The sequence below is a fragment of the Oryx dammah genome, unplaced genomic scaffold (genome assembly GCF_014754425.2).
Source record: "Oryx dammah isolate SB20612 unplaced genomic scaffold, SCBI_Odam_1.1 HiC_scaffold_25, whole genome shotgun sequence".
Taxonomy (NCBI): domain Eukaryota; kingdom Metazoa; phylum Chordata; class Mammalia; order Artiodactyla; family Bovidae; genus Oryx; species Oryx dammah.
In genome coordinates, this window is record NW_024070209.1 from 76,922,795 (window position 1) to 76,948,403 (window position 25,609).

At 39.1% G+C, this 25,609-nt stretch overlaps 1 protein-coding gene across 1 annotated transcript in view; it reads right to left on the bottom strand.

Annotated features, from left to right (window-relative positions):
• Nucleotides 1-3,481: 3,481 nt before the first annotated feature.
• TDRD15 (tudor domain containing 15) overlaps nucleotides 3,482-25,609 on the bottom strand; it is a 95,449-nt gene continuing 73,321 nt past the window's right edge. The window contains exon 2 of the mRNA XM_040225703.1: nucleotides 3,482-3,564. Within this exon, the coding sequence (XP_040081637.1) occupies nucleotides 3,482-3,564 (83 nt within the window). The remainder of the gene's footprint in view (nucleotides 3,565-25,609) is intronic.

Genomic DNA, 25,609 nt, shown 5'->3' on the forward strand with positions numbered 1-25,609 from the left:
CATGAAGAACAACTGCTCTAGCTACTTAGCACCTCATGTGGGCTCAGCACTGAAAGATAAAGAAATGGTGTAAGGCATAGATTTTGCCCTTGAATCACTTACTGTCTCAGTAGGGAAACAAAACATGTACTGGAAACCATCAGAATATTAAGTACTAAATTTTCCAGGAAATTATACACATGGAAGAGCATTAAGATAAACGCTGTAGGAGACAATCAGAAACAAAGAATAGCTTGGTTGCCCGTGAAGGATTCATTGTGACTATTAGACCTGATTTTTATAGAGAATAATAAATAAAATGGAATTCTGCTCTGTCCTTTTGGGAAGAAAGTTTAAACTGGCAGTTTTCTCCACTTAACATCCAGTTGCTGTTGCTGTTGTTTTTTCCAGTTAGGTATCTGCACATGAAAAATGAACCACATTGATGGGACAAGCAGAAATTATGTAAGAGCTGCTAATTACTCATTTACTTAAAATTAAGTGGCTATAACACAACTGCCTGAACTGAAGCACATGGTGGATCTGTTACTCAATCCATCCCATATGGGTCTGCTTGTGTGTGTGTGTGCAGCAGCCTCTATGTATTTATCTTCTTAAACTATACCACAATGAAGTACCAGACTCCCCATCCACAGGCTGGCCATGGAAATTCTGTCCCAAGAAGCTCTGAATAGTGTAGCGTTTCTTTTCGAGGTGCTTTAGGGGATTTCTATTTGAAAACCACATAGCATTTCTAGCAGTAGAGACTTTCAAAAAACTTTGAAGTATATTTCTACACTCCCCCACTCCTTGGCAAATGTATGAGATCATTGAATTTGTGTTTTGGTATTAGACTCATTTCTGGTTCTGTGTTTTCCTTCTTTTCTCTCCTCCTTTAAAAATACGTTACCTGCTTTAAGTCCATATTGAAACAAGGCATGAGCAAATAAACATCTATTAATTTCTAGCATCTCTCAAGTGGTTCCCAGTGTGTGGGCTTGGGAACAGCAGCAGCAGCAGCACCTGAGGACTTGTTAAAATTGCAAAACTCAAGCTCCACCTCAGACCTACTAAACTAGCAACTTTGGAAACAGGGCTCAATAATCCATATTTTAATCAGGATTTTCACTGATTCTGATGCAGCCTTAATGTGAGAATCACTGTCCAGAAAGATGACAAACTTACCAGTGCTGCTGGAATCATCAGAGAGGCCCTGAAAATGAGGGTACCTAGGGCTTAACAGCTGGGTTAACCTTGGATAAGAATATTCGGCCATCTTAACACTTCTGAGAATTTCACCCTATCCTGTAACTTCCGATGATTATATGGCAAACAGCTCCCCAGATATCCCTCAGTTCAGTTCAGTCACTCAGTCGTGTCCAACTCTTTGCCATCCCAGGGAATGCAGGACGCCAGGCTTCCCTGTCCATCACCAACTCCCAGAGCTTACTCAACCTATGTCCATTGACTCAATGATGACATCCAACCATCTCATCCTCTGTTGTCCCCTTCTCCTCCTGCCTTCAATTGTTTCCAGCATCAGGGTCTTTTCCAGTGAGTCAGTTCTTTGTATCAGGTGGCCAAAGTATTGGGGTTTCAGCTTCAACATCAGTCCTTCCAGTGAATATTCAGGACTGATTTCCTTTAGGATTGACTGGTTTGATCTCTTTGCAGTACAGGGGGGCTCTCAAGAGTCTTCTCCAACACCACAGTTCAAAAGCATCAGTTCTTTGGTGCTCAGCTTTCTTTATAATCCTTTTGAAGCCCTCTGCTCAGGAACTGCGAAGGAGGTTGCCATTATCTTCATTACCTCCACAATAGTTTGGTCTCAGGTCAGCAACAGGGAGGGAACACAGCCCTGCCCATCAACAGAAAATTGGATTAAAGATTTTCTGAGCTATTTACTTACAAATGGAAGGCTTTCTTATCTCTCCTTGCTATTCTTTGGAACTATGTATTCAAATGGGTATATCTTTCCTTTTCTCCTTCGCTTTTCATTTCTCTTCTGTTCACAGCTATTTGTAAGCCCTCCTCAGACAGCCATTTTGCTTTTTTGCATTTCTTTTTATTGAAGATGGTCTTGATCCCTGTCTCCTGTACAATGTCAGTCTCATTCCATAGCTCATCAGACACTCTATCAGATCTAGTCCCTTAAATCTATTTCTCACTTCCACTGTATAATCATAAGGGATTTGATTTAGGTCATACTTGAATCGTCTAATGGTTTTCCCTACTTTCTTCAATTTAAGTCTGAATTTGGCAATAAGGAGTTCATGATCTGAGCCACAGTCCACTCCCAGTCTTGTTTTTGTTGACTGTTTAGAGCTTCTCCATCTTTGGCTGCAAAGAATATAATCAATCTGATTTCGGTGTTGACCATCTGGTGATGTCCATGTGTAGAATCTTCTCTTGTGTTGTTGGAAGAGGGTGTTTGCTATGGCCAGTGCGTTCTCTTGGCAAAACTCTATTAGCCTTTGCCCTGCTTCATTCTGTACTCCAAGGCCAAATTTTCCTGTTACTCTAGGTGTTTCTTGACTTCCTACTTTTGCATTCCAGTCCCCTATAATGAAAAGGACATCTTCTTTGGGTGTTAGTTCTAAAAGGTCTTGTAGGTCTTCATAGAACCATTCAGCTTCTTTGGCACTACTGGTTGGGGCACAGACTTGGATTACTGTGATACTGAATGGTTTGCCTTGGAAACAAACAGAGATCATTCTGTTGTTTTTCAGATTGCATCCAAGTACTGCATTTCGGACTCTTTTGTTGACTATGATGGCTACTCCATTTCTTCTAAGGGATTCCTGCCCAAAGTAGTAGATATAATGGTCAACTGAGTTAAATTCCCCAATTCCAGTCCATCTTAGTTCATTGATTCCTACAATGTCGACATTCACGCTTGCTATCTCCTGTTTAACCACTTCCAATTTGCCTTGATTCATGGACCTAACATTCCAGGTTCCTATGCGATACTGTTCTTCACAGCATCGGACCTTGCTTCTATCACCTTGCTTCTAGTCCCATCCACAACTGGGCATTGTTTTTGCTTTGGCTCCATCCCTTCATTCTTTCTGGAGGTATTTCTCCACTGATCTCCCGTAGCATATTGGACACTTACCAACCTGGGGAGTTCACCTTTCAGTGTCCTATCTTTTTGCCTTTTCATACTCTTCATGAGGTGCTCAAGGCAAGAATACTGAAGTAGTTTGCTATTCCCTTCTCCAGTGGACCACATTCTGTCAGACTTCTCCATCATGACCCGTCCATCTTGGGTGTCCGTATACAGCATGGCTTAGTTTCATTGAGTTAGACAAGGCTGGTCCATGTGATCAGATTGGCTAGTTATCTGTGATTGTGGTTTCAGTCTGTCTGCCCTCTGATGCCCTCTCTTAGTGCCTACCATCTTACTTGGGTTTCTCTTACCTTGGACATGGGGTATCTCTTCACGGCTACTCCAGCAAAGCACAGCCGCTGCTCCTTCTTGCCTTGGACGTAGTGTATCACCTCATGGCTGCCGCTCCTGACCTTGGACATGGGGTAGCTCCTGCGCCACGCAGACGTCACTACTGTGCCGTGCAGCTACCACTCCTGTGGCAAGAGGAGAAAAGGAAAGATATACCCATTTGAATGCAGAGTTACAAAGAATAGCAAGGAGAGATAAGAAAGCCCTCCTCAGTGATCAATGCAAAGAAATAGAGGAAAACAATAGAATGGGAAAGACTACAGACCTCTTCAAGAAAATTAGAGGATACCAAGGGAACATGTCATGCAAAGATGGGCACAATAAAGGAGAGAAATGGTAAGGACCTAACAGAAGCAGAATGTATTAAGAAGAGGTGGCAAGAATACACAGAAGAACTATACAAAAAATTTTTCATGACCCAGATAACCATGATGGTGTGCTCACTCACCTACAGCCAGACATCCTGGAATGTGAAGTCATGTGAGCCTTAGGAAGCATCACTATGAACAAAGCTAGTGGAGGTGATGGAATTCCCATTGAGTTATTTCAAATCCTAAAAGATGATGCTGTGAAAGTGCTGCACTCAATATGCCAGCAAATTTGGAAAACTCAGCAGTGGCCACAGGACTGGAAAAGGTCAGTTTTCATTCCAATCCCAAAGAAAGGCAATGCCAAAGAATGTTCAAAGATATCCCTCAAGCTCTGTTGAAATGTCAGTTTTTAACTGAGGCCATTGGTGTAAGTTTATTTTCATTGAGAACAACTTAGACAACATTTCTGGAACTGCAACAAAGCACCCAAGTTTTCCATGGTTAATGATAGAAAAACTGACAACCTAGATGAGTTTTCAAACTTATCAGAACTAATGCCCCTTTCACTACCTTGAAATGAAATTCAAAGACAATATAGCTTTCCTATGCACAATTTTACAGTAATAAAGTATCTTATTGGTAATATAAAAGAGAAATAGACAGAAAGCAATCTATAATAAAATGACATATATTTTCATAAGTAAATGCTTGAGCATGCCCACCCCAAAACACATAAAACAGATGGCTGCGTGAATGAAACCTCTACAAATGCAGGAGTACTATGTTGGCAATTCAGTCATGATGAAAAGCACTGCAGTCAGTGATGGGATTTTCCAAAATGGTGAACCAACACTTGGTAAAACTTCAAACAAAAAAGAATATAATTTTTCTCAATTTACATAGTGGCTACATTCCTGGAGAATTTAGTAAAGAGAAAAATTATATAAAAATAAACTTTGCTTTTATATATAAAAAATGGAGCTTGCTTCTAGTCCTAAATGATTAAGAACATGTTTTCCACCTACCTGTATATATGGTGGGTTATTCAAAACTCATGAGACAGAGTTTAGAACTCTGAAGTAATTCTTCAGAATTACTCACTGTGAAGAATCATACTACATATTGAAGGACAGCCCCTATATTTTATGTGCATGCTCAGTCACTCAGTCATGTCTGACTCTTTGTGACCCCATGGACTGGAGCCCACCAGGCTCCTCTCTCCATGAGATTTTCCAGGCAAGAATACTGGAGTAGGCTGCCATCTCCTTCTCCAGTGAATTTCCCCAACTCTGGGATCTAATCCATGTCTCTTGCCTCTCCTGCACTGGCAGGAGAGATGTTTACCACTGTGCCACCGGGGAAGCCCTAGTATAACTAGGTCACATCCAGTAAGTGTCAGTGATTCTGCCCAATCACTATGATGACCACAAGTGTCTCCTATAAATTTCCAAAACACTCCTTAGGAGGTAGTAATGCAACCACTAGACAAAAAAACTAGACAAAACTAGACAAACTAAAAAACTAGACAAAAAAAAAATCTGTCTGAATATTCATTCATCCATCACTTACTCAACAAATACATAGTTCATATGTTTCCAATACGGTGCTTGGTAAATGATGGGACCACATAGCTTACATTCTCTTAGGGAACATGGAGTATTTACAGTCATCATGAGACCACAAGGCAGTACATAATCAATGTTATACTTAAAAGAGGTATAAAAAGCTGCAGGAGCTTATGGAATGAGCACATCACTTCTGTGAGGAGTCAATAAAGACATCACAAAAAACCCATTTTGATTGGACACTGGAGAATGTGCAGATATAAACAAACAGAGGCAGTGAAGGGCAATTTAGGGAGAGGTTATAGTTTGAGAAAATATATCTGAAGCATATGTGGGAAAGATTCAATCAGAATCTCAGATTTCTCATGCAAGGACTCTAGGAAATCAGTGTGTTCAGGGAAATGTCTCCTGACTCTGGTTTGCTCTGTGAAAGGAGCGCCTGCATCTAAACCAGGGTGGCCAAAGACAGGCAGTAGGCTAAACCCATGAGTCACTGCTGTAAATCTTGCTGTTATGAATCTTTAGGATGTCCTCAAATACACTGAGGGACTCCATAGGTGCTATTGCTGGGGAACTGACCAGTGTCCGCCAGCTGAAAGCTCATCTTACTAAATCAAACTGATCACATTATAGAACATCATGTTCTTTAGGGTAAGGCATCACAAACTAGTCATCATTGTGACTCTCCATATCTGGCCCTAAAGAAACATTTACCAAAATGACTGCTAAGAACCAACAAAACAAAGTTGTCAAAGCAACAAAAAGCTGCTTTTTGAGTTTAAGAGTCTATAAATCCTCACAGTAAATATATACAGAATAGGGTTGTGACCTTAAAATATTTTTATGGTCTCATGTTTTAATTTGTTCAAGTGAAAATATACCTCCTTTTCCAATGAAAGCAAAGGTTTTTTTTTTAATTTCAATAAATCCAAAACATACTGATATATTTAGAGAAGGGAATACAAATCCCCAGAAATCCCATACCTCAGATATAATGATCATTAACACTTTTATGCTACTTCAAGCATAATTATGTATCTATATATTTTGTTAATACCTACACATAAATCCTTTTGAAAGGAGACATTCTGTACATACTACAAAACTGACTTTTTAAATATAAGGATATATTATGGGCATGTTTACATGTAGTTGGGTTTCCCTTGTGGCTCAGTTGGTAAAGAATCTGCCTGCAATTCAGGAAACCTGGGTTTGATCCCTGGGTTGGGAAGATCCCCTGGAGAAGGGAATGGCTACACACTCCAGTATTCTGGCCTGGATAATTCCAGGGACTGTAGAGTCCATGGGGTTGCAAAGTATCAGACATGACTGAGTGACTTTCACTTTCACTTACATGTAGTTGTACAAATAATTGGGGCTTCCTTAGTGGTTCAGTGGTAATGAACCCACCTGCCAATGCAGAAGATGTCGGTTTAATCCCTGGGTCAGGATGATCCCCTAGAGAACGAAATGGCAACCCACTCCAATATTCTTGTCTGGGAAACCTGATGGACAAAGAAGCCTGGCAGTCTATGAAGCTACAGTCCATGAAGCCACAAAGAGTCAGACATTACTTAGTGACTAGGTCCATTTAGTCAAGGCCATGGTTTTTGCAGTAATCATGTATGGATGTGAGAGTTGGACTATAAGGAAAGCTGAGCCCTGAAGAATTGATGCTTTTGAACTGTGGTGTTGGAGAAGACTCTTGTGAGTCCCTTGGACTGCAAGGAGATCCAAACAGTCCATCCTAAAGAAGATCAGTCCTGAGCGTTCACTGGAAGGACTGATGTTGAAGCTGAAACTCCAATACTTTGGCTACCTTATGCAAAGAACGGACTCATCTGAAAAGACCCTGATGCTAGGAAAGACTGAAGGAAGGAGGAGAAGGGGATGACAGAGGATGAGATGGTTGGATGGCATCACTGACTCAATGGACATGAGTTTGAGTAAACTCCAGGAGTTGGTGATGGACAGGGAGGCCTGGCGAGCTGCAGTCCATGGGGTCACAAAGAGTCAGACACGACTGAGCGACTGAACTGAACTGAAACAACAACAACAACACAAATAATTAACTTATTTTGGGGACAGTTTCACAGAATTTCACTGTATGGATATAACACAATGCATTTAATGAATCCCTGTGGATAGATGCTTAGGTAATTTTCACTTTTAGTTACTATAAGCATTGCTGCAAGTGAAAGTCTTTTGCATAAGTCTCAGCACATTTAGGCAGTTATTTCTTTAGGATTCATTTCTAGAAATAGATTTGCTGGGTATAAAGTTATGCACATTTTAAACATTATTACACACTGCCAAATTGCCCTCCAAAAGCTGTGTAATTTATATTTTCACAAGAGAAGTCGAGATATTTACTTGCTTGTAGCCTTACCAATAGTGGATATTATCAAGCCTTTAAATCTTTATTAATATGATAAATAAAAAGTTATATCTCATTGGTATTTTTAAAGTACATCTCTGATTAGGAAGTTTTTATTTTGTCATTTGTTTATTGGCTTTTTATACTGTAATAAATTACATTTATTTGTATTTTTTTCCATTTTTTTCTCAAGTTATTTATCTTCTTTCTGTTGATTTGTAAGAATTCTTTATACATTTAAGATATTAAATCACTGTACACCATAGTAACTCTATGGTGTTCCCAGTTGTACCTTGCATGTAGTAGCTACAGGGCAAGTATTAGTTGATTGAAAGAATGAATGTCACAATATATCATACAGAAATTCTAAACTTCATGAAGTCAAATTTGTGTTCTTTTCCTCAGTAGTTTGCTGTGGCACCTTTCACTGACTTGAAGGAGATTTTCTCTTAATAACATATTATATCAAAAATATGTATTTAATCTTCAATTCTGCTGGATCTGATGCATAAAATGTGAACAGAGACCCGATTTAAATTTCTTGCTAATACAGACCAACTGCTGTAAGATTTTTGACTGAATCATCAAGATTTTCTCCATTGATTAGAAGTGCTTATTTCATCATATATAAAATTCTAACATACTAGAGTCCACTTATGAATATTCTCTTCTCTTTCATTTATCTATCTATTTCTTTTCCAGTACCACATTATTCCTATTACATTTACTTCACAGTATACTTTGATATCTGGTAGGGCAAGTTTCCCCAGGCCTTTCCTCCCTTTCCTGACCATCAATATTTTTTTCTCTTCCAGATGAAAGCATGAATCCATTTGTCAATATTTTTAAATTTGCAATTGAGAATGAATTAGCATTAAATTTACAGACTATTTTACCCAAAGCTGACATCTTTACAGTAGTCTCCTACTATAGAGAATACAAAAATCAACTCCCAAAATTACTTTCTACAGCTCTGGGTGTATTCTTCATTTTAAAGTTAATTACAATAGAGTCTAATTACTATTATCATTAAATTATTATATTCATTTGACACCAAAGATTGAATATTAATTATAAAACAAATTAATTCTACATTGACATTTGTTTCGAGTTACTGGATGACAGCTTTGTTAAAATATGACACCTGGTTGAAGACAAGTCCTCTAACAATTCAAATATTTGTGATCCCATAGTGCATGGGCTTCCTCACTAGAGTGCAGTCATGATGGGAACTACACTTTCAAGTACAGATGATCATAATAACAGCAATGATAGTTAATACTACAGAGTTCTTGCAGAGTTACAGGAGGTAAAAACTAGACCATGAACTAATTAGCTGGCTCAGTCTTGCTAGAAAAATGAGGCTTATAGAAAATGTTGCCAAAATGTAAAGGAACAACATTTGGGTTTTTGGCATTTCTGTTTGCTTCAAAGTGTGACCCACCCTGCAATCCTTTTATTCCTCTCTTGTCTAAAAAGCACCCAAAACTGAGAAAAATAAAAGAAAGTCTCTAAAATACAAGTTGAATGCAAGCAACCTCTTGTCTAGGAAAATCTACCACATAAAAATGTGTACCCTATGTAGGTAAAAATCCTACTGGAGAGGTAAGTCCTGGGCACTAGAATTGAGAGACTTGTGACATTTCTCACTTTAACATTCTCCTGAAGTATACAATAATCTCTCCACTCTCTACTTTTATCTGCAACAAATAGAGAATATGATCAAGTGACAAGTTTTACGGCACAGCCTTCAAGCTTTGCATATTGAGTTTTAGGAAAGGACAAGTAGGGACACAGACATGCAAAGTTCTACCATCAAAAAAAAAAAAAAGTCAAATATGTGAGAAGTGGCTTTTGGTTGGGGAGTAATAGAAGATAAAAATTAACATACAGGATGATGTCAGATCATAGATGAAACTGAATCTCAGTCAAAAAAGAAAGAAAGAAAGAAAGAAGGATACAGTCTTTCAAGCAAAGAAATAACAGTATCCACAAAGAGCTTCTGGACATGAGACAAGAGTCAAATGGAATTAAAATATAAATGTTAAGAAACACTACCAAATATAGATTCAATCATTCATTCATTTACTCAAAAAATAGTTATTGCAGGAGAATTCAGTGATGATGAAAACTGACACAGAACTTCCATGAGGTAGGACGAGGGTCAGGGTAATGGGTAGTATAAGGTAGTATATAGACAAATATACATTATATCGGGTTTTGTATCATTTTTACATCAAAATTGACAAGCAAAATTGAAACTGATCCAAAAATTTGGGAACACAACAACTGGCTTGAGTTTTCACTTTCTCTTATGAAGGAGGATTCTTGTACCAGCATGGATCTCAGAGCATGCATTACCTCACTGAAACATAAGGACACAGACCCCAAAGCTTAGGCATTCACCCATGAGGAATGTCTGTCAGGGGAAGATATAGAAGTCAAGCTCCTAATCATGAGATTTTTCTCAGTAGAATTTCTGGTTGTAGAAGATCATCTTTGCTATGTTAAATATTTATATAGTATGTAGGCATGGCTGTTTTATATGTCCACACATAAGCAATGGGTATTTCTCCAAGGGGAATAAATAAGTCCCTTGGGACACTGAGCTGTAAGACTCTCTAATCAAGAAGATTCTTGAGAAGTGAGGAAGTAGAGGGCTCCCTGACACATGGCTCGTCCCTCAGAAAGCTCTGTGGCATACACAAGGCCTGACCCTTTGAGGAGTCAGGAGAAAAGCTGAGGTTTCCCACCATCTTCTCAGCTCCTTCCTCTCTTAAATGTCTCCTACCACTAGTAACACCCTTCATGTGATTAATTAAATAAAGGATGATCCATGCTTCTTAAGTATCCCCACAGTTAACCTTTAGTTAGCCATGTCATAGCACTCATTTCATGCTTCTGTTTGTGTCACAGTCTCACTAAATCATGAATTCTAAGCACCAGGGCCTCTCACAGAGTTGACAAGGATGCATGAAAAGAAGGTGTAATTAGTTATATGGAAATGCTTAGTAAAATGCAGATTGCCAACAGGCGCTATTTTCAGTCATTCTAACCATAGTGTTCTATACTGAAAAATTGTCCTTCCTGCAAAGTTTGCATGATGTTTTCTTATTTTTCTTCTTCATAAAAGCTTATATTTCCCCCTCTCCCAGAAGGAAATGGCAACCCACTCCAGTATTCCTGCCTGGAGAATCCCATGGACAAAGGAGCCTGATGGACTACAGTCCATAGCGTCACAGAGAGTCAGAAACGACTGAAGCGACTTAGCCACATACTCTCGGATTTGTACCACACTTAATAGTAAGTCAAAGGGAAAATCTACTGAGCTGCAAATAACTAAAAAATAAGAATTTTTTACCCTTTTGTATCAGTTCTTAAGTCTTAAATCTGAAGAACAGGGAGGGTAGAAATTCAAATAGGATTTCTACACTACAGGCTTGAGGCAGAATTTCTTTGGGAAATTTTGGGTTGTTTTTCAGGCCTTCAGTTAATTGAATAGAGCTCATTCACATTATGAGGGCAAATTCCTTTACTAGAGGTCAACTGATTGTAGATATTGGTCAAATCTACCTAATACCTGCAGAGTAACATCTGAACTTGCTACACCAAACAACTGGGTACCATAGCCTAGCAAAGTTGACATATGAAATTTAACCACTGCACCTTCATTCTGGGGATAGCACATAACTTTTGCTCTCAGTATAATCAAATACAAGACAAATTATATGACAAAGCTGGTTTTAGATTCTGAGTGGGAACAGAAATTCTTAAATTCTTAAATTAAGCTGTTTCTTAAATTCACATCAAAATACAAAGAACATAGAATAACCAGAATAATTTTTCAGAAGAAGAACAAAGTTGAAAAACTACACAACCGTGCATTAAGATCTCACAAAATTACAAGATCAAGACAGTGCTGAAGTGGCATAAAGAGGGACATACAGATCTACAAAATAGAAAACAGAATCCAGACATAGAGTCCTACATATATGCTCAACTGCATTTTGTCAAAGATGCCACGGTAATTCAGTCTGAAAGGACAATCATTTCATCAAATGGTGTTGGAAAAATTGCATTTTCAGTTGGAAAAAATATGAAACTTGATTCTTCCCTCAACACCTACACAATAAATAACTTGAAATTGAAAACTTACAGAAAAAAACATAGCAAAAAAATATTCATAGTGGCGTGCTGCAATTCATGGGGTCGCAAAGAATCGGACATGACTGAGCGACTGAACTGAACTGAACTGACTGATTCCTTACAGCCAATGATACTACTCTGTATCTAACAGCAGTAGATACAGAGCATCTATTAATATGTACACAAAGTAGAATGACAGGGACATGTCATTGCCCATAGGGGACATGTCATCCACACCCATAGAATGTACAACACCAAGGGTGAACCCTAACATTGGACTATGGGTAATTTGATAGTAAACTATGGCCTTTGGGTAATTTTGATGTGTCACAGCAGGTTCATCAATTTTAACACATGCTGCACTCTGGTAGGAGATGTTGATAATGAAGGAAATTATACATGTGTGGGGGCAAGGGGTATAGGAAGAGTCTTTGTACTTTTCTCTCAATTTCACTGTGAACTTAAATCTTCTCTTAAAGAAATAAAGTCTATAAAAAATATCCCCTAGATAGCATGCCAAAGTCTCAGACATAAAAAAGTGATAAAATGGATTTCATAAACCAAGATCTGATCTTTGAAAGATACCATCAAAAAACACAAATCCCTGCCACAAATGATATCCAGAATATATTTTTAAAGATTTTATGATTTACGAACAAAAAGATAAACTACCCAAAGTTTAAAAGCAGGTAAACAATGGGAAAGAAACTTAATAAAATAAGAAATATGAATGGTGAATAAGTGTATGAAAAGATATTCAGTGTGACTAGCAATAAGAAAAATATAAATGACTAGATACTACCACACACTTACTGGAATGAGGAAAATTAATATAAATATTGGTGAGGATGTGGAGCAAATGAAACTTTCATGCATTACCAGTGAGAGTTTAAACAATAAAACCATCTTGGAAAACCATTTGGCAGTTTCTTAAAAAGTTCAATAAACATCTACCTTGCAACCTAGAAATTTCACTCCATGTACTAACTCATGAGAAATAGAAACATATATCCACATACAGACTTATACAAGAATATTCTTAGTAACTTTATTTTTAATAGTAAAAAACTGGAAACAATCCAAATGTCCATCAATAGGAAAATGAGTAAATTGTGGTATATTTTTATCATGGAGTACTTTTCAGCAATTAAATGGAAAAACCCATGCCTATCTGCACTAACACAGATGAATCTCATGGAAGCTATAATGATGAAAGGAAACCAGATTTTTTAAAAACCATACTGAATTATTTCTTAAAATAAGAAAAACACATTACACTATTCTATGGTGACAGGTGAACAGTAGCTGCCTTTGAATGGGAAGGAATTATTTAGAAAGAGACATGAGGGAGCTCACTGAGTTGTGGATCATACCCCAACTGACATATGTGTTATAGGCATATATACATTTTTCAGAACTCAACAAACTACACCCTTAAAATAGGTTTATTTTATTGCATGTAAAGTATAGCTAAATAAAAAGAAAAATGTACTCCTTTATATGAACAACAATTAGAATGTGTAATTTTTACATATGTGTAAATATGTCTGAACTAGGTATTCTATAGATCTGTATGTCCATTCTTTTGCCATTTACAATTTAAAAACTGCAAGAAGCATAGCAATAACAACTCTCTTCAAATTAATCTATAAATAATATCAACAAAGTATCCTATAGAACTTGACAAACTATTAAAATTTATACTGAAGAACAAAAGGCCAAAAATTGTCATGACAATTGTGAGTAAAAAGACCAAATAGGGAAATTTCTTCTGACAGATGTGAAGACTGACTCTGAAGCTACAGTAAATGAGACAATGTGATAATGGTATGGGAATAAGCAAACAAACTGAGGGAAAATATAAAACACTTGGAAACAGACTCACAAGTATATGTAAATATACACAGAGCAGAGAGGTAGCATTAAAATCTATAGATAGACTCACCAATAATACTGTGTTAGAAAAATTGTTTACCTGTATGGGAAAAAAATTAGAGTGCCACTTCTCTCCACATGGGGCTTCCCTGATAGCTCAGTTGGTAAAGAATCCACCTGCAATGCAGGAGACCCCGGTTCGCTTCATGGGTCGGGAAGATCCACTGGAGAAGGGAAAGGCTACCCACTCCAGTATTCTGGCCTGGAGAGTTCCATGGACCGTATACTCCATGGGGTCGCAAAGAGTTAAGACACAACTGAGCGACTTTCACTCCACATACATACATGCACACACACACTCCCTCCTTCTTCCCACTCCCATCTCTCTCTCTCTCTCTCTCCTCTCTCTCTATATATATACACACATATATGTTTATATGTATATATTAACATATATATATACAAATTTTATACATATATATTAATATATATACACACATATGTTTATATGTATATATGAAACACAAGCTGGAATCAAGATTGCCGGGAGAAATATCAATAACCTCAGATATGCAGATGATACCACTCTTATGGCAGAAAGTGAAGAGGAGCTAAAAAGCCTCTTGATGAAAGTAAAGAGGAGAGCAAAAAAGTTGGCTTAAAGCTCAACATTCAGAAAATGAAGATCATGGCATCCGGTCCCATCACTTCATGGGAAATAGATGGGGGGGAAACAGTGGAAACAGTGTCAGACTTTATTTTTTGCGGCTCCAAAATCACTGCAGATGGTGACTGCAGCCATAAAATTAAAAGACGCTTACTCCTTGGAAGAAAAGTTATGACCAACCTAGACAGCATATTCAAAAGCAGAGACATTACTTTGCTGACTAAGGTCCATCTAGTCAAGGCTATGGTTTTTCCTGTGGTCATGTATGGATGTGAGAGTTGGACTGTGAAGAAGGCTGAGCACTGAAGAATTGATGCTTTTGAACTGTGGTGTTGGAGAAGACTCTTGAGACTCCCTTGGACTGCAAGGAGATCCAACCAATCCATTCTGAAGGAGATCAGCCCTGGGATTTCTTTGGAAGGAATGATGCTAAAGCGGAAACTACAGTACTCTGGCCACCTCATGCGAAGAATTGACTCATTGGAAAAGACTCTGATGCTGGGAGGGATTGGGGGCAGGAGGAGAAAGGGACGACTGAGGATGAGATGGCTGGATGGCATCACGGACTCGATGGACATGAGTCTGAGCAAACTCCGGGAGATGGTGATGAACAGGGAGGCCTGGTGTGCTGCGATTCATGGGGTCGCGAAGAGTCGGACATGACTGAACAACTGAACTGAATATATATATACACACAAAAGATAACAGCAGAACTTTAAACAGAATTTTAAAACTTTAAGGTGAATAGATATATCCATATCTTCACAGTCTTGATATAGGAAAGAATTTCTTTAAGTTACAACCCCACCACCAGGCCCTGGATTCTACCTTCTACTCTCTGCTTTTATGAGTTTGCCTTTTTTTTGAGTTTGAGTTTGACATTTTTAGATTCAAATAATATGAGTGAGATCATGAGGTATATGCCTTTTTGTGTCTGGCTTATTTCATGTAAGGTCCTTCATTATATTATTATACATTGGTTATATTCAGGTCCATCCACACTGCTGCAAATGACAGGATTTCCTTTCTTGGGACTTTTTGAGGGTGACAGATTAATTAATTAGCTTGATTGTGGTCATAATTTCACAGTGTACACATATATCAAACATCAGGTTGTACACCACACACAATTTTTATTTATCAAGTATACACCAAAAAGTTGGAGAAAAATAAAGGACTCACTTTTTAAGTTGGTTCACTCACAGGGCTGGTAAGTTGGTGTTGACTGTCAACTGGGAGCTCAGTCAGAGCTCTGGGCTCAGTCCTTCACTCTGTGTACCTCTCCACTGCCTATGTGTACTTCTTCACAGCATGATGGATGAGTTCCCAAAAAAACCATCTCAGATAGCCTGGAAAAGGTGAATGGCATTTTTTGTGACTTGGCTTTGGAGTCATATAGCATCATTTCTGGAGAAGGCAATGGCACCCCACTCCAGTACTCTTGCCTGGAAAATCCCATGGATGGAGGAGCCTAGTAGGGTGCAGTCCATGGGGTCACTAAGACTCAGACACGACTGAGCGACTTCACTTTCACGCATTGGAGAAGGAAATGGCAACCCACTCCAGTGTTCTTGCCTGGAGAATCCCAGGGACGGGGGAGCCTGATGGGCTGCCATCTATGGGGTGGCACAGAGTTGGACACAACTGAAACGACTGAGCAGCAGCAGCAGCAGCATTTCTGCCAAACTCTAGACAGTCACAAAGTCCTTCCCAATTTCAGGTGCAAGAGACACAGATTTCATTCCTAGAGGAAGAAGTAGCAAAATTTTAGAAGAGCATGTTAGATAGGAAATACCACTGTGACTATCTTTGCAAAATACAATCTGTCACAATTAAATCAATCAGATTTAATTTTATTAAATTAAAAGCAAACACCTCATAGAAAATAAGTTGCACACTAAAAATCCTAACACATGCTACTGTAAAATATACATCCATAGCATATAAAGAGTTCATAAAAATCAATATTAAAAATGTAAAATAATCCAGTATGAAAAAATAGTCAAAAACAGAGACTTACTTCAGAAAAGAAAACCCAAACACTAAAAAAATTTAAAAAATGTGTTCAACCAATCTGGAAAATGTAAACTGTAACAATAAGAAATTATTTTAAATACACCAGAATGGCAAAATTCCTAAAGTCACTCAGTGTCAAGTGTTGGCAATAAACTAAAGCAACTAGAAATCTCACACACAATTGGTCAGAGTTTCAGTGATTGACTACTTTGAGGGGTATGAAATATCTGGAAAAACTTCCATTTCCAGGTGTATGCATTAGAGAAATGCTCACTTACATGTAGTGGGAGACAAGTTTATGCAAGAATGTTTACTGGGATATTATTTATAGAGTGGTGAGAAATTTATAACAATGCAACTGTGCATCAATAAGAAAATGGTCATACCAACTGTGGTATATTTATATACTTATATTTATATAAGTATATTTATAAATATACTGTGGTATATTTATATTTATATTTAATAAGGGAGTATTAGTTAAAATAAATGAACTACTTCTCCAATAATCAAATATCAAAATATACACAAGAATATAATGGAGAGCAAAAATGCAAATTTGCAGAATGGTATGTTAATATGATGCCACTTATATAAAGTTTTAAAACATTAAAAACAATCCTATGTATTATTTATAGTTACACACCTATGGTGAAAAGTATGAACCAGGTATGGTCATATAAAGCTAAAAAGTCAAAACAGTGATTACCATAGAAAAAGGAGAAAGAGAAGATATGGAATGGGATTAGGTTGTGTACCCAGTAGTCTTCAAATGCTAAATGTTTTGTTACTTTAAAATCAAAGAGAAACATGGAATATGTTTAATATTAGTCAGCATGTGTTTATTATCCTCCAGCATATAATTTTTAGACATACAATTTTGTACATTTGAAATATATTTTAATAAAGTCCTGTGTCTCTGTACCACAGCTAGAGAGAATGAAACTTACAGTCAATCAAATTCAGCAATCACTATCTACCATGGACCAAAACTCATTCTGCAGTTGCAGAAACCTGTGTCTAGAAGAAGACTAGACTTCCTTAAAGCCACATAGTAAGTTCTTAGTATAAATGGAATAAGGAGAGTCTCATGATCAGCTCTTTTATTCTACACCTTACTCTTCAAGAAGACTTTAAACCATGATCTTGGCTGCAACTGCCTAACCCAGACAGGAATGATAGGTAAGACAATTCCTTCCAGAGCAAATCAGACAGATGAGAAAGGGTAACTACTGCCCAAAGAAAGGCAATGCGAAAGAATGCTCAAACTACCACACAATTGCACTCATCTCACACGCTAATATAGTAATGCTCAAAATTCTCCAAGCCAGGCTTCAGTAATATGAACCGTGAAATTCCTGATGTTCAAGCTGGTTTTAGAAAAGGCAGAGGAACCAGAGATCAAATTGCCAACATCCGCTGGATCATCGAAAAAGCAAGAGAGTTCCAGAAAAACATCTATTTCTGCTTTATTGACTATGCCAAAGCCTTTGACTGTGTGGATCACAATAAACTGTGGAAAATTCTGAAAGAGATGGGGGTATCAGACCACCTGACCTGCCTCTTGAGAAACCTGTATGCAGGTCAGGAAGCAACAGTTAGAACTGGACATGGAAAAACAGACTGGTCTCAAATCGTGAAAGGAGTACGTCAAGGCTGTATATTGTCACCCTGCTTATTTAACTTATATGCAGAGTACATCATGAGAAACGCTGGGCTGGAGGAAGCACAAGCTGGAATCAAGATTGCCGGGAGAAATATCAATAACCTCAGATATGCAGATGACACCACCCTTATGGCAGAAAGTGAAGAAGAACTAAAGAGCCTCTTGATGAAAGTGAAAGAGGAGAAGAGTGAAAAAGTTGGCTTAAACGAAGATCATGGATCTGGTCCCATCACGTCATGGCAAATAGATGGGGAAACAGTGGAAACAGTGGCTGACTTTATTTTGGGGGGCTCCAAAATCACTGCAGATGGTGACTGCAGCCATGAAATTAAAAGATGCTTACTCCTTGATTTAAGGGCCTAGATCTGATAGAGTGCCTGATGAACTATGGAATGAGGTTCGTGACATTGTACAGGAGACAGGGACCAAGACCATCCCCATGGAAAAGAAATGCAAAAAAGCAAAATGGCTGTCTGGGGAGGACTTCCAAACAGCTGTGAAAAGAAGAGAGGCGAAAAGCAAAGGAGAAAAGGAAAGATATAAGCATCTGAATGCAGAGTTCCAAAGAATAGCAAGAAGAGATAAGAAAGCCTTCTTCAGCAATCAATGCAAAGAAATAGAGGAAAACAACAGAATGGGAAAGACTAGAGATCTCTTTAAGAAAATTAGAGATACCAAGGGAACATTTCATGCAAAGATGGGCTCGATAAAAGACAGAAATGGTATGGACCTAACAGAAGCAGAAGATATTTTAAGAAGAGGTGGCAAGAATACACAGAAGAACTGTACAAAAAAGATCTTCACGATCTGGATAATCATGATGATGTGATCACTAATCTAGAGCCAGACATCTTGGAATGTGAAGTCAAGTGGGCCTTAGAAAGCATCTTTACAAACAAAGCTAGTGGAGGTGATGGAATTCCAGTGGAGCTATTTCAAATCCTGAAAGATGATGCTGTGAAAGTGCTGCACTCAATATGCCAGCAAATTCGGAAAACTCAGCAGTGGCCACAGGACTGGAAAAGGTCAGTTTTCATTCCAATTCCAAAGAAAGGCAATGCTAAAGAATGCTCAAACTACTGCACAATTGCACTCATCTCACATGCTAGTAAAGTAATGCTCAAAATTCTCCAAGCCAGGCTTCAGCAACACATGAACCGTGAACTCCCTGATGTTCAAGCTGGTTTTAGAAAAGGCAGAGGAACTAGAGATCAAATTGCCAACATCTGCTGCATCATGGAAAAAGCAAGAGAGTTCCAGAAAAACATCTACTTCTGCTTTATTGACTATGCCAAAGCCTTTGACTGTGTGGATCACAATAAACTGTGGAAAATTCTGAAAGAGATGGGAATACCAGACCACCTGACCTGCCTCTTGACAAATCTATATGCAGGTCAGGAAGCAACAGTTAGAACTGGACATGGAACAACAGACTGGTTCCAAATAGGAAAAGGAGTACGTCAAGGCTGTATATTGTCACCCTGCTTATTTAACTTCTATGCAGAGTACATCATGAGAAACTCTGGACTGGAAGAAACACAAGCTGGAATCAAGATTGCCGGGAGAAATATCAAGAACCTCAGATATGCAGATGACACCACCCTTATGGCAGAACGTGAAGAGGAGCTAAAAAGCCTCTTGATGAAAGTGAAAGAGGAGTGTGAAAAAGTTGGCTTAAAGCTCAACATTCAGAAAACTAAGATCATGGCATCCGGTCCCATCACTTCATGGGAAATAGATGGGGAAACAGTGGAAACAGTGTCAGACTTTATTTTTGGGGGCTCCAAAATCACTGCAGATGGTGACTGAAGCCATGAAATTAAAAGACGCTTACTCCTTGGAAGAAAAGTTATCACCAACCTAGATAGCATATTCAAAAGCAGAGACATTACTTTGCCAACTAAGGTCCGTCTAGTCAAGGCTATGGTTTTTCCTGTGGTCATGTATGGATGTGAGAGTTGGACTGTGAAGAAGGTTGAGCACTGAAGAATTGATGCTTTTGAACTGTGGTGTTGGAGAAGACTCTTGAGAGTCCCCTGGACTGCAAGGAGATCCAACCAGTCCATTCTGAAGGAGATCAACCCTGGGATTACTTTGGAAGGAATGATGCTAAAGCTGAAACTCCAGTACTTTGGCCACCTCATGCGAAGAGTTGACTCATTGGAAAAGACTCTGATGCTGGGAGGGATTGGGGGCAGGAGGAGAAGGGGACGACCGAGGATGAGATGGCTGGATGGCATCAAGGACTCAATGGGCGTGAGTCTGGGTGGACTCTGGGAGATGGTGATGGACAGGGAAGCCTGGTGTGCTGCAGTTCATGGGGTCACAAAGAGTCGGACACAACTGAAGAACTGACTGACTGCCTGCCTGCCTGCCTTCAGACCTAGGCAAGAGGGTGGATTATAAATTCAGGTATAACATGCCTAAGAACCCAGTATTAAACAATCACTCTTTCAACTTCAGCATTGCCCTCTCCACTGAACTCTACTGGAAAAGAAAACTACCCACAGTAGATATGAAGCCCTCAATCCTCCAAGTTAAGTCCGGATCGGTGCAGAATTGGTGATTTATAGGGGGAAAGTGTGTGGGATGCACAACTTCAACAAAGTCATCTGGCATTGTGCAAGAGCCCATTCATTTCACCTACCTTGAGACCTCCCTCCAAACCTAGAGAAAATGGTCAAACATCCTACCTACAGTCTAGGAGAGTGATCAGGAAGTGGACAGGAACTAGTTTATATTCCCTGAAAATATTTAAAATTTTGAAGTCTTACAAATAAAGTAGCCTAATACTCATTAACTTTAATGTACTCTCCACAACTGCTTCTGTGAAATGTTATTGTTTCCTTCTAATATTTTTAGCTTAATGAACCTTTTAGTCTTATTGTGAGCAACACCATTTATAATGAAAAATAGTCTCCTTGTGTAGAACAAAATCTCTCATAATATCTGAAGATAAAGGCCAACAAATTGTTTAGATCACCCTCCCCAGTTTTCTGATCAAAAGCTGTCTAAAACCCTGTCTTGGATCCTGGGTGTCTGAAGGACAGTACATGAGTGCTAAGTCACATCAGTTGTGTCCGACTCTGTGACCCTATGGACTGTACTCTGCCAGGATCCTCTGTCCATGGGATTCTCCAGGCAAGAATACTGGAGTGTGTTGCCTTGCTTTCCTCCAGGGGATCTTCTAGACCCAAGGATCCAACCCCAGTCTCCTGCACTGGCAGGCAGGTTCTTTACTAGCATCATCTGGGAAGGCCATACCACCCCTACAAACATCTACTATATACATAAATGGTCACATAGTCTACAAGGATGTTGCTTCACAAAATGGGAGGGTAGGAGACTGGCTGAAATTCCCACCCTGAGACAAATCACTAAGTGACCTTTGTCAAGTCAGCACAGCCTCCCTGAGTCATTCTCTTCATTTGTCAAACTGGCATTACAATACTGACATATTCTACCAAGGCTTCCAAAGTTTACGTATGAGAAAGGGTTTTGAAATACAGCTGTCTCTGCAAGTGCCTGGGAGATAGCAAAGATTTCTGCATTAGTTTGTGTACACTGCACATATAACCAGTTCAGTGAAGAAGGAAATTCAGAAAGGAAGACAGAGGATAAAAGCAGAACACAGAAACTACTCAGATTCTTCCTTAGGGCTCAAGTTACCTTCTCATACTCCATCTCATTTCCTACCTCTATTCTCCAGCCATCAGCTTACTCTGCCCCATCCTTTATACCTGGATCAAGACAGGGCACCAGTTACAATACAAGCAGGTGTTTCCACTGTCTGTGGCCCAATTTTCCCACCCCCTTTATTTACCTCTCATGCTACTTCATTTTCCTAAAAGCTCTAGGATTTATTTTTATTTTTAATTTTTTTAAGCTCTAGGATTTAATTGTTGCCTCACACAACACTTTCCCCCACCTTTTTATTCTCAGTGTACATCACTGTAACTAAAGGCAGATTCTTCACATTTAGGTAGAAACTGAACTCAAATACATTTATTTTTACTTTAAAAACATTATAAAGATGGTTCAGCAGATCTTACAACTACTTCCCAACCCAGCTATGTTCCAAACTGGATTATATTTTCCTGAGTTTTCTTAATTTGCATTCCAGATCAAGTAATATCCTGTGCCTTCTTCCCAACTGTCCTTCCACTGCCTGCAATAAATCCGAGAAAAAAATTTCTTTAAATTAGGCACCATTTCTTTTAATTAGCCACAAAAAACCCCAGGAGATTTTTCCCTGGGGACATAAAATTACTGACCTTTGCACTACCTTTTCCACTACCCAGAAACAGACCCTGACATTACCTGTACCTGGACGGAGGCGCTCATCCCATTCCCTGCCCGACAGCGGCAGTGTGTGTTTTCCTACTTACAAGGTGATCTGAATTTCTGGTGTAATTCTCATGAACACTGTGCAAACTCTTCCCATGATATTTGACCATTATATTGAGAAGCCATGCTCTGGGCATAGTTCAATAAGTTAAATTTACAAGTAATCTGATGCTTTACTACTTGTTAAATTTATAACATCATTTCTTTGAAAATCAGTCTTCAGTTTAAATAAGTCACCTGTTCTTGATCTTCTGAATTCTCTTTAATACAAAATTCAGACTGGTCTGCAAGAAATCTCAAGATTGAAGTACGGCAAAAGTAAGACAGACGTTGCACTTGATGTGATATAATCATTATTTTTATCATACCGCCTATGGTTCACTAAAGAAATATAAGAAATAGAAGACAAGTACTCTTAACAGAGAGTTTTTTCTTATTTTCTATATGACTGAATGTTGTTCTCATTACAGCTTCCAAATAGAAGCAAATGACTATTTGCCTGAATTTACAAGGTGTTAGACTCAAAACTACCTAAAGGATCTGCAGTAAATGTCTGTCGACCAGACACAGTGTGCCAGTCACTGTGCTTGGCTGGCAGTAAGATGGTGAAGATGGTACCGTTTTTGAGCTTGAGCATCTTAGAGACTGATGGGGGAATGCAGTCATGTAAACAATCACAATTCTGTGTAATAAATGCTATTAAAAAGGAAAACAGGACATGGAGAAGGGACCGTAACCCAGACTGGTCATGAGGTCAGAAAATACTAGTATGTGATTTGGAGGAAGAGGGAAGAGATACAAGTAACAGGGTGAGACAGGAGGACAGACACTGAGGGCCTTATAGATTATATTAAGAAGCTGGGACTTTAGCTTGAAAACAATGCAAAGTTATTACAAAATTTTTAATACACAGAGGATGGGTATAATCAGATTTTTTAAAGTATGTACTGTTTTACAGCATGGAGATGGACTGAAAGAAGAAAGTTTGGAGACGTGGCAACATGAAACAGACATTCACAGAGGCAGGGAAACTGCTCAGATATGAACGGACAGCCAACAGGCAGCTGGGAAAAAAACCTGAGAAGACTCTCCTGACAGTGGTTGTGCATCATAGGTAATCAAGTTTCAGAAGAGCAAAACTCTCAAATATCAAAAATAATGCACCTACAATTAATAGGTATTCCTGTGCATCTAACAATTCACCCACAGCTCTGTGAGAGGAGATATACTTGGGACCAGAGAGATCTGAGTTAAAATCCCACACCTGTCAGTGACAAGGGATATAATCTTGGGACATTCAACTGAACTCAGACTTTCCTCATCTGCAAAATAAAAATGATGTCTCCACCTCACAGGATTATTGCAAGGATTACAGATATAAAGAGCTTAGCACTGTGTTTTGGTACATAGTGATTCTTATTAGCACATGTCTGTTGAATCTGAATGAGTTATTCAGACAGGAGTCCCTACCCTCCAGGGACTTATAATTCTTACAGAGGGAGAGATCACTAAACTACCTAATGGTAGACCTGGCTTCTCTCCAATTTAAATTTCTGGTTTCATTCAAAAACGGTCACCATCTATAAAACCAGGAAGAACAGGAGGCTGAGAGTAAGGAAACAAGTCTTGTTAAAATATGTTCCAGCATTAGACCACCTACTGTCTTGGTTCTAAGCAGGTAAGCCCAAAGGTAATCCAAACCAATGCTCACCGTGTGTAGGGCCAGCTGCTAGACCCAGGACTGGGAGAAAGGCAAAGGAAAGCAAGAGAAAAACTGACACAGCTCTATTAACTTTGTGTCTGGTTGCAAAGGGCTAACTACCAAGAAAAGTGCCTTCACATCACAGAGTATCACATGCAACTTACTAAAAATAGAGTAGTTGCCTTTTCTGGAAATGTAGCAACGGAAAAAGATGTTTATCTAATTCTATTTTCATTCAGTCTCTTCTCCCCAGACTCATTAAGAATCAGGTAGCCCAGAGTTACAATCGGAGTTCAGCTACTCTCCAGCCATGATTTTGGGCATATTAACATTTCTAAGCCTGGGTATCATCAACTATAAAATGAAAATAAAAATGAATTATATAGGATACATAAAATAATATACACTAAATGCTAAGCATAATACTTGGACATATTTAGTACTAAAATTATTTATTAGTATGTGTGAAAGTCACTTCAGTTCAGTTCAGTCGCTCAGTCGTGTCCAACTCTGCGACCCCATGAATCGCAGCACACCAGGCCTCCCTGCCCATGACCAACTTTCGGAGTTCACTCAAACTCACGTCCATCGAGTCCGTGATGCCATCCAGCCATCTCACCCTCGGTCGTTCCCTTCTCCTCCTGCCCCCAATCCCTCCCAGCATCAGGGTCTTTCCCAATGAGTCAACTCTTCGCATGAGGCGGCCAAAGTACTGGAGTTTCAGCTTTAGTCGTGTCCAACTCTTTGTGACCACATGGACTGTAGTCTGCCAGGCTCCTCTATCCATGGAATTCTCCAGGCCAGAATACTGGAGTGGGTAGCCATTCCCTTCTCCGGGGGATCTTCCCAAGAGATCGAACCCAGATCTCCCACATTAAAGGCAAGTCTTTACCATCTGAGCCACCAGGGGAGCTCCAGCCACCAGGGGAGCCCCATGTCTATTACTAGCTCATTAATCATGGTAGCTATATGAATATAGCAATTGTGCCCCTTTGACCATGTCCATCTTCCCCTCTGCACCACAAAAAACATTTCCCCTATTCTATACCTCAGATAGCTCTTCTTGTCCCAGCAAAGCTCATACAGCTGCTATCAGGCCACCTGGCTATGTCCTATTCTACAGGCAGAGTTCTTTTCCGCTCAGAAAGAGAGTCAAAAAGACCAAAGGTCACTGTGGTTTATTAGAAATAGCATCAGCTTGGGTGACAGTACAATTTTGTCACTTAGGAATTCTGTAGCCTCACACAGAGTCACTTAACTCCTGTGAGTTTGTTTCCACATGTGTACAGCAGGAAATATACACATACTTCCACAGAAGTGTTAAGAGAATTACATCACAATATTTATGTAAAGGTGCTTTAGAAGTTGTAATACACTCTCTGAATGAGTAAATCACTACTAACATTGGAGAAGGAAAGGGCAACCCACTCCAGCGTTCTTGCCTGGAGAATCCGAGGGACACGGGAGCCTGGTGGGCTACCGTCTATGGGGTCGCACA